At 38.3% G+C, this 10,665-nt stretch overlaps 1 protein-coding gene across 1 annotated transcript; it reads right to left on the bottom strand.

Moving 5' to 3' along the window:
• Positions 1 to 211: 211 nt before the first annotated feature.
• Positions 212 to 5,397, bottom strand: LOC127054463 (pulmonary surfactant-associated protein A-like). The gene is made up of 4 exons (XM_050960679.1): positions 5,189 to 5,397; positions 3,513 to 3,632; positions 2,343 to 2,420; positions 212 to 678 (listed from the first exon to the last, which is right to left on the bottom strand). The coding sequence occupies exons 1-4, from the start codon at positions 5,358 to 5,360 to the stop codon at positions 302 to 304; spliced, it is 747 nt and encodes a 248-aa protein (XP_050816636.1). The 5' UTR covers positions 5,361 to 5,397; the 3' UTR covers positions 212 to 301.
• Positions 5,398 to 10,665: the final 5,268 nt, after the last annotated feature.

The following is a 10,665-nucleotide window of genomic DNA, read 5'->3' as shown; positions in this document are numbered from 1 at the left end:
AACCCTGAAGTCCTCACCTGGAGCTTAATCAGCCACAGTGAGACAAGGCAGAGTTTGGTTACTATAATGAACCCCCTCTCAAATTAGACATAGTTCTAGTTACAAATTGATCATCTTCAGTAGTTACTGTTTCCTTAGTAAGCATGAGGAAGGAAAATATTACATCATGATTTTGTTTCTCTAATATAAAATAATCACAGAAGACGTTAGCTATATTGCTGAGAGAACAGACTCCTGTTTATGTTTGAGACACAGAATATTGCATGGACTCTGCACTATGAAATAACTGAGAGGAAATGCTTTAAAATTCACAGATAGTGAGGCGGTACTGGTTGCATTTTTTGTCATTCCAGCCTCCATCGGTGTACATCTCCACACAGTTTTCCCCTCCTTTGCCATTTGGCTCACGAGCACGCCAGTTGGTATAATTCAGAGGTTTCCCATCCAGATACCGGAATTCACCTGGAACATCACTCTCCCTTATGCCCAGATAAGCGTATCTGTTAAACTGTTTCACAATATCCAAAATAGCATCGTTTTCCTCCTGGTTCTTGGGGGTGGCGATGGAGCCACCAGCATGTTCACATGCTTTTAATGTGGTTTCAAAATTGACTTCTTTCCCATTGGTAGCGAGAATTTTTTCCCCCACTTCTGTTATTTTTCCTTCCAAAGTAAGGACTGCAAAGGAAAGTGAAAAGATCTGGTTGGTTTTTTATCTTATTTTATACTGTCTATGTTCCTACTATACTCCTGGGAAGGGAGAAAAACCATGAGGAAATGAAAGAAAGGAAAAGAAGAGAACATTACAAATAGAAAAGGGAAAGAAGGAGGAAAATATAAAGGGAGGAAGGAAAGAAGATTGAAAAGAGACAGAGGAAAAGAGTGAAGAGGAGAAAAGGAGGAACTACCTCTGTCGCAATCCTACCAACTCATTAGTTTTTTCAGTGAGTCTGTATAATTCTTCACCTATGGACATCTGTCTCTCCTCCTACAACCTAAATGTGCTCCACTCCCATATACTAAATACAGTTTCAGACCTGCTCTGTTATGTGCAATCAAATTTTAACAAGGAAAAAGGAAAGTAATTTTGACAAAATCTTTGATTTTTCTCCCCAGTTTTCCCCAACAGCTCTAATGACTACACCACCCCAGAGTGTATTGAGAATATAAGCACTACTGACATCATACAACTGCCTCAGTTTCAATGGATTCCCAAGAGTTCAACTATAACACACAACAAAATCCTTTCTAAGAAGATTTTTTAAAGCAATTTGAATGAATGTGAGTGGCATTTCCTTAAAGGTCCTTGCTACTCGGGGAGAATCAGGCCCTGTGTAAGCTCAACAGAGGTCTCATCTGCTTTGGAGAACAACTGTGAGAAACCTATGTAGATCCTCTTGCTGAGGGAACGGGCCCTAAGCAGTCTCCTATTAGGGATTTGTGCTTCTCCAGATGGAGCTCAGTTCCTGTGAGTACCCTCTCCAGATGATCTGTTTCAAAAAGTACTGAGCCGCACACCTCACCTTGCATGTTTCTTGCCCCTTCTCATAAATAAACCAATGGAGAATTAGACAAAAGGGGGTAACTTTTCTGCTCTGTTAAGACTTGCAGATTCCACTCATTAAAGTGAGAGTGGCGCATTAATCAGTTGGTCATGGTGAGTGAAACGTACTCCCACAAAGCAACATGTACAAGCAAGAGAAACTGCAATAGCCTGCTTGATGTGTATCTCCACGTGCTGCCCTACATGCTGGACATGCACAGCACAGTTCTTTGCACTATGCTGTGCCTAGTTCATTTTGATTCTAGTCTATGTAAGTTCTGATACTCCGTTCATACATGGAGTATGCAGAATGCTCAGTATATTGTATAATTCTAAGCACCCGTCTATGTCCCATCTTATGGACAGCCTTTTGTATTGCACTATATATTGCATAGACACACACACTGACCAATCTTTCTTGCATGGCTTCCATTACTGCAATATCTGAGTGCCTCACAAATTATCTTTACAACACCCTTGTGAGGCAGGGCAGTGCTATTATCCCCATGTTATAGTACCGAGTGACTTGCCTAGAGTCATATAAGATATTTGTGGCAGAGCAGGTACTGAACCCTGGTCTCCCACATCTCAGGCTGGGCTGCTGGATCAGCTTTCCTGTCCTTCCAATGTGCAACAAACACCTCAGCATACTTAATTGGTGTTTGGAAGTAAGTTTTGGTGAGGAAAGTTTTAGAATGGCATACAATTTTTGAAATGTAACTTACTTTAAGTTGAGCTATCATGGTTCATTTTGTACATTGCATTTTACACAAGTTGTGAGGAAAAGCAGAAAGATTACCTCCTTCCAGTCTGCTAATTCGATGTGTTAAAACCTGGAGGCTTTCTTGCACTTCAGGATCGACAGAAGCAGGCAGGCCTAGAGATAATAATAATTATACAATCGACTTCACTGATATGAAAAATGCATCGTATACAATTAATAACAATTTTCCAAAATTGTCTTGCCCTTGATGTATGTCAGTTTCATTTTCTGTGGTGGAAAATTCTATTTCCCTGTATTTATATATTTTCAAAGAAACCCTATCACATATTGATTGTTCTTATACATAGTATATAAAGTATATGCCTGTTGGAACTCCAGACAGTTTCAGCTACTGGAGAGTAGTTACTTAAAGCACATTACATATGAAATAAGATCAGTTTTTCTAATCTGAAGTCTTTTGTGTATGTGAAATCCATGAAAGTGTTAATATTTTAGAAACTGTAGGCTGAACCAATCAGAACTTGCTCTGATTTAAATTTGCAAGTTGACAGCCATAATCTAAAACTTTTGTGGGTGTGGAGTTCCTGTGATATTGAACAGAACTGAAAATCTCTTCTCTGTTTCCTTTATGGTCAGTTAAACTAATAGTTTTTCAGTATGCTTCTATCTGAATGGTGACTGCAAAAATGTCATTGTAGGTTCTTTCCAAGATGACATATGACATATTCATAGTTTATAGATACAGATATTTTAAAAACAAAAAAACAAAAAAACTCCCAGCACGCAAGTTTTTAATGGGATCTGAGAATCAAGCTGGTTGTTTTTTTCATACAAAATCATCACCAGTAATAAAACTTCCGCAGGTGAAATTATGCCATCAGTGACACTTGTACAGTCCCATTGCCATCAGTGGGGTAGCATAACTGTAACCTGATTGGAACTCAGTACAGAATTCTGTCGCTGCTGCACAAGGAGGAATAGATTCCTTCTCAGTGTCTCGGAGCTGTGCTGGCTCTGCTTTTGTAAGACGAGTAAAAGGTAGTAAAACATATTTGAGTCAATACAGTCAGGAGATCTGATAGATACAGGAAGCAGTTCAGCTGAATAACAAAGGCACCATTTTTACAGTCACTTCTAATAGCAGAACTGCACTTAAATAGACTCAGTTATTTTCCCCTGGACAGCTTTATACACAGCACAAGTGTCCAGTTTTTTTTGGACTAAACAAAGATTTGTCTTATTCACCTTGTGGTCCAGGCTCCCCTCTCTCCCCCTTGTTGCCTTTTTCACCCTGGGGTCCTTTCATCCCAGGAACCCCATCTCTTCCAGGAAGACCTGGCATGCCACTTGGTGGCCCCTGAGGACCTGGAGAAGAGAAGCACACAAATGAAAAATGTACAAAATATTCTTTTTAACTAATGCATTTTATAGGAAATTCAGAATAAACATGGGTTTAACAGATGCTGGCCAGCAAAGCAACAAACTGCATTGTGCTTCTGAATAACTTCATTAATGCACAAGCCTCAGGTGACTGTTGGCTTCATAACAGAGGCAAAACACTGGCTCCCTGGAATGAGCAACCAAATGCATGTTAGGAGCCCAACTACTTCAATCTTGGAGCATCTTTGGTAACTGAGCCGGAGAAAACTTCTGACCTGCCTTTTGGCATGGAAGGAACCTTGCACAATGCAAAAATCAGCACCTGCAAGTCGTGCATTAATAGACCGATGGTGCATACCACCCATTGGCTTCAACAACCTGAGAAGTGCATCAGGAACCTAATTAATACACTGACTTGTAATTGCTTCCTGGTATTACATTTTCATGAATTCATTTTAAAAACCAGTTTTGTTGATATTATAGAAAGTATCCTTCTGCATGAAAAGTAGTTCCCAACTGAAAGGGTAATAGAAAAGAGATGGGGAAAGTTATGCTTGTGAATGCTTCATCAGTTTTCTGCCCTAATTCTCTCTTATTTTAAGAATACCCTGTACTGTTGCCTTCTCTCTTATGACCAAGAAATCAGTTGTAATTTATGCTCAACGCCACTTTCATCTAATTTTCTTGCAAAAAAAAATGAATGTGGACTAAAGACCAGCATCCCATTCAACTTTTACACTGGGAAGCAGGTTTAAAAATGGTTGAAGGAGCCACAAACCTGTAAGGGAAGCTTGTCACATGGAAGGAGACAAATTAACAGTTGGAGCTGAGTGGGAGATTGTTTCCACAGGAGTCTTTGAGATATCAGTTTTCTTTCTTGTCCGAAATCAGGACAAAAAAGTAGAAATCAGAACTAAGTCAAAAAAAAAAAGTTTGGATCATGTCAACTGAAGTGTTTTATTTCTATAATTTCAAAACCTTTTTCGTTTTGACCTTTTTATGCCCCTCACTTTTTTTGCACTACAACTCAACTAAAAAAATTGAAACAAAAACTGAGTTTGAGCCAAAACCCAAACTTTTCTTGTAAAAAATATGAAAATTGGATCATTTTTGAATTGTGAGATTTGTCAAACCATTATGGTTTTGACAAATTGACATTTTATGACAAAAAAAATTGTCAGAAAATTCCTAACCAGCTCTAATAAAATTGCCACGTTTTCTCCGTCAGCTTCTCACTCTTCTGCCAAAGAACTGCTTTTGTTTCCCTCTCATTTCCACAACATTAATGTTCCTCCTACTCCACACCATGGGGAGTTGTTGCAGCAGCAGAAGTTCACTACAAGTTGGAACTACAGGACAAATTTCACTCTCAGCAGAAATTCACTGTATTTACTGACTTCACCCTGTGGATTAAATAGAACTCACCATTTCTTTATTTCATCTGACTCAAGGAAACAGGTGATAAACCATCTAGTTTACTAAGCATATTAGTCAACACAGCAATACATCTATTTAAAAGGAGAGATAACCACTGGCCATACCTGGTGGGCCTGGGTCTCCTTTCATACCATCCCTTCCATCTCTTCCAGGCAGTCCATTGGCTCCTGGGGTGCCAGGGATTCCAGGAGTTCCTGCACACTTCTCCTCAGCATGACACGTCACCAGAAAAAAAACCGCTGCTGCAAATATGTGAAGTGACTGGAGTGACAGCATTGTTCAGGCCAGCTACAAAAGCAAGTTGTATTTACCATGCAACTCTGCACTGAGAAAAATAGGAGCTGATTTATGCTAACTGGAAATAATGAAGAAGTGGTCATTGTTAGATTCAAATTTGACCTTGAATGAAGTCTTCAATTTGGGATTAAATCTTTCAAGTTTTGTCCCTCACTTCCTCCCCATTTAAATTGAGGTTATGGAAGCATCCCTAAAATGACCCAATCCTGAGAGATAAGATCAATTAGTCATTTGCTGGCAATGGTCATAAATCATGCTTTTTTTTCTTAATTTGGTGCGTGTAAATCAAATGTAATATATTACATGGCAGTTTTGAAAAATGCATCATTCCAAACATTAACTTGCAAGCCGGATTGATTCTCATTCTATGTATGGCTAAGTCCCTTAGTTTTCAACTGATTTTTACCAAAATATTTTTGGTTTTACAAAAAGTATGATTTATTTTTTTCTGATTTTTCATCCTACTTTTGTATAATTCAAATATATAAAAATAACTTGTTTTATTAGGAAAATACAATACATAGCATGAGATACATATATTATGATAATACATTAGTCGGTGTGTATATGCAAACCTGCCTGTTGAAGTAAGGCTATGTATTAGTCTAGAGGATACACTCAATAAACAAGCAGACATGCACGCAAGCTCTAAAGTGCCTGTGCATCTGAGTATCTGATGAATCTCACCCACCACGTACACATTTCAAGCTGTTAGCAGTTAATGCTTTCAAGATTTGACACACTAAAATGGGAAGAAAATGTAAATCTGTATTGAATACATTTCAGAAGTATTCAAAAGTTTAAAAAAAACCCAAAACAGGAGAAAAGGATGAAGTTGAGTGTATGGCTTACAAATGGTGTGGCCCAATTATTAAATGAAATATTTATAGGGTAATAGTTCTAAATCTACAACAGTAAACTGTTTATTCAAATGAAAAGTTTTGTTTGGGGATTAGTGATATATTGTTTTCTAAACTCAGAGGTGGCATTGTGTTTTGAGTTCTGTTTTAGTTCTGCAGCAAACCACATTGAGGAACGAAATTCAAAGCATTAATCTACTGAATGCTTTTTCCCTGTCTTTCCACCCACCAAAATAAACCCGGACATTTACCGAGTCAATGCCACTGCCCATGGCCCTGTGATTACAGTGCTGTTTTTAGTGAGCTGGCTGGCTCAAAGCTAGCTCTGGTACACCTACATGTTGTGTCCCAATTGCAGTGTAGCGATACCCTAATTCTTGCTCTTTCTCTCTCTCCTCATTCTTAAAACCCCAGCATTTTTCAAGCAACTCCATATCTGATGAAATCACTAATATGAGTAGACTAGAATAGTAACAATAAAGGTAAATATAGAAAAGCATTTGAAAATATAATAGAAAATGCAGCATGGCCTAAGTGAAGTTCTTTGTTGTTTTATAAAGAGTTCACTCACCCTTCTTCTCTGAAGTAGAATGAAAAAAAAGTCCTCAAAAGTCTCATTTATATAATATGCTATTTGATAACACACACCTGCATACCAAAGTGGAGGCTTGATAAGTATAATTTGAATGATTCTTTTTTGTTTTGTTCACACACTTAATTTGTTGCACAAATATTTAGAAAAATTTCAGGAACTGTGAGAAGCTGGTTTTCTCAATTGTAGTAATAAGTTATGTTTTAATGGAGAAAAAAAACTCAAGTAGAACAGGTAATCTCTAAAGATGTTTTTGGAGTTAATTCAAAGAATACAAAGTTTTCATGGAACTTTCATCTCATTTCTAAAATAAACCTTGTTATTGTTCAAAAGATTACAAGGAAGGATGGGCAGGTAGCTAAGGGAGGGAGTGTGTGGCCTAGTGGTAGCACACCGGACTGGGACTCACGAACACAAGACTCTAGTTCCAGCTATGCTAGTGGTCTGATGGGTGGTGTTGGGCAAATCACTTCCCCTTCTCTGTGCCTCAGTTTCCCCCAGCTATAAAAGGGGAATAATGATATTGATTTCCTTTGTAAAGCCCTTTGAGACCTACAGGTAATGATCACTAAGACTTAGGTGTTGTTTTTAAGGCAATGGACCGGAACTCATAAGGTGTAGGTTCCATTTCAGGCTCTGCTAAAGACTTCCACTGATAACCTGGGCAAGGCACTTCATTTTAAAGATGGAAAACTAAGGCACAGAAAAATTATGTTAATACTACTTTCTTTCTCCCATCCTTTGGCTGACTTGTCTGTCCTTGGCCTGAAGAGATCGCGGCATGACTACTGTCTTACTATGTGTACATACAGTACCTGGCACAACAGGTCCCCAATCTAGGTTAGGTATTCCAGGCGCTACTATAATATTAGTAATATATAGTATTTTGATTTTCAGTATAGCACAAACCATATACAAGTCAGAATACACAAGAAATAGAAATCTGATCTGTGTACATCTTTATAACACTTACTTTAGATTCAAATTATTTCTCCATATAATAGAGTTTGTGTGTCAAAACCACTATAGCCACCAAACAATCATTTAAAAAAAAACTTCAAGTAGCAACTAGGTCAATCACTAAAAAACAGATAAACAATCAAGGTAACAGAGACTTGCAATCTACCTGTGCAACAAACCTCCATTTAAGTGAAGTGTGCCGGGGGAAAGAATAGCAAACAGTGAACCATTATGACCTCCAATGTTTGAAAGTTTCCTGAATTTGTGTGTTTCTTTACCCAGAAATACAGAGTTTATTGGCTCTTTTACAGTTTTGTTGAAATGTGAGAGACTATCCTTGTATCTAGCAGGCCTAGAAGAGGTCTAGGGCATGTGTACACTTAAAAAACTACAGAGGCACAGCTGCAGATGTGCAGCTGTGGCACTTCCGTGTAGACACTACCTACACCGACCAAAGGGGTTCTTCGTTACAAGGACAGTCCATTATGGTACTACAGCTCCATAGGAGGAGGGGGTCAGATTTTTCCAGTACTGCACAATACAGAGTCTGGCTGCTAATAATACTAAAAAGCAATCCTTCTAACCTAGTTGTAATTCAGGAAAATTGACAAAATTTCTCTAAGGGTCTGATATACAAAGGTGCTGAGCACTCACTGCTTCAGTTGACTTCATAGGTGCTGTGGGTGCTCAGAACCTCTGAAGAAAATCAGGCCTATAGTTTGTAATCTAACTGTCTGAAATGGTTTTTAAACCCCAAAGCCATTTCTTTCATAGGTTTGAAACCAGTAATTCTTTGGGAACAGAAATTCCCAACTGAAACAGTTGCCATCTTATTTTTCTCGCTGTTTCCTAAAGCCCCTTGGCCTGATCTATACACATGTATTGTTCTGGTATAACTATTTTGCTTAGGGGTATTATCTTCTACTGCCATAGTTTACCAGCACAACATCTGTCATGTCTCATGATGGTATACCTTATTCCTCTTCTTATGTGGAAATAAGCTACACTGTTAAGGCACCTTTATACCACTATTACTGCATCCGAACTGGGAGGGATCATTCCACGTTAAATGTACTGGTAGGGTCAAAGGAGAACAACTTTGGTGTTTAGATGAGGCCTTGAAGTATGCATTGCTATTTACTCTCTGGCCTGAGAAACTGACTTAGCATTTGATACAATAGAAAAATCACTATACAGAACTTAAAAAAATTCTATTTATGATCATCTGTTGCATCCGACGGAGTGGGTATTCACCCATGAAAGCTCATGCTCCAATACGTCTGTTAGTCTATAAGGTGCCACAGGACTCTTTGCTGTTGTTCATAACCAGACATCGTATTTGTGACATACCAGGGTACAATCCAGACCAATGAGTATCTGTGTTACCCCTGCCCTGTAATGTGTGGTGCCCTTTACAATGCCTTGCAGCTTACAAATAGTGTCCAGCATGTAAATGTCTCCCAGCTATGTCTGTGTGTGTGCTGCCTCCAGCCAGCCACATCTTGGCTCTTACCAACCTTAAAGATTACCACAGAGTGACCCCAACACACTTCCAGTCTCATTTTTTCCCCCAGAAATGTACTTCCTGATCTGCCCAGCCCTGTCCTCAACAGTATGAATATATTAAGTCTGTTATTCCTTTAAAGGGAATAATATGCACACAACTTGTAACCCCAAATAGAGTTGCCTTGATACATCAACTTGAACATGCTAGATTAGATAAAAGAGTAACACATGTTTATTAACTACAAAGATAGATTTTAAGTAAGTGCAAGTAATGAGGTGACAAAATTAGAAATGATTATAGTACAAGAAAAATAAGGATAAAACGTTTACTGATGTCTGACAAACTATATTAGATTAAGAGAAAAAAGTTTGACTCCCTTCAGAGTCCAGTGCCTGTTTCCTTTGCCTCTTTGAGTGCAGTGAATACAAAAGAGAGAAAGAGAGAGAGGACTGTCTTGGGGGTTTGTCCCTCCATTTTATAGTTTCAGTCCCCCTCTTGACAAACATTTCCAGCTGAGAACCAGGATCCAAAGAGTCTATGTGGAAGGCTATTCCCTGACATTTTTTTTACCTGTTTGAACTTCTTTTGTCTTCCCTTCCTGCATGATGATGCTGTTTACTGCTTACATGCAAATTAAGTAGAGCACATATTCCTTTGTTTAGGGCAGACCCGTTTGCCAATTTCTGTTTGGGCAGGGCTGCAGGGTTTGGAACATGTGTTATCACCACCATGCAGGGGAATATTATAACTTCACATACACTGTTGCCCCACATATTTTACTAGAACAGTACTGACCAGCAAATTATGAGTTTTCAAAAGATACGTTAAAAGGCATACTTTATACAAAGATTACTAAACACCGTGTAGGGGTGTATTCTATCATAGTATCGCACTTATAAAAATAAACTTCATAACATTTAAGTTACACCATAAAAATTAAAATCTTCAAGCAATTAGACACTCTTAGAAAATTCAGCCCTTTTCATCTATTTGCTCTTCTAGGAAAAACAAATGCCAATTATATCAACCAAAAAAAAAATCAGCATAAGGATTTTCCAGCTTCTGTGGAAAAAGGTAGTGTTTTCTCTGCAGTAGGAAATATATAACTTTATTAACAGAAGAGCTACTTGTCCTTTGCTTTTGAATTACATATTTTTCCTGCTTTCTTATTTCCTTGAAGTCACACATTAAACTCTCAAATTCAAGTAGCCTGGATACTGCATGACAAAAGTGGTTCATCGTCTCAGTGAGTCACAGTAAGCTAGATGGAGCAACTGAATGCAGAATGACCTAGAAGATTTTGACCTGGGAAATAATTCCTGTAATGGATCATTAATCTAACCCTGTGTCACACATGGAACAGGT

This window comes from Gopherus flavomarginatus, chromosome 6 (genome assembly GCF_025201925.1).
Source record: "Gopherus flavomarginatus isolate rGopFla2 chromosome 6, rGopFla2.mat.asm, whole genome shotgun sequence".
NCBI classification, from domain to species: Eukaryota; Metazoa; Chordata; order Testudines; family Testudinidae; genus Gopherus; species Gopherus flavomarginatus.
Note: the sequence above shows the minus strand (reverse complement) of the source record. Positions and strands in the feature narration are given on the sequence as shown.

Excerpts from the sequence above, each read along its gene's own strand:
- LOC127054463 (XM_050960679.1), bottom strand. The coding sequence starts at position 5,360 with ATGCTGTCACTCCAGTCACTTCACATATTTGCAGCAGCGGTTTTTTTT. Across the intron at positions 2,421-3,512 it reads AGGGGAGCCTGGACCACAAG|GCCTGCCTGCTTCTGTCGAT; the intron begins GTGAATAAGACA and ends TATTATCTCTAG. Across the intron at positions 679-2,342 it reads AATTAGCAGACTGGAAGGAG|TCCTTACTTTGGAAGGAAAA; the intron begins GTAATCTTTCTG and ends TTTCCTTTGCAG.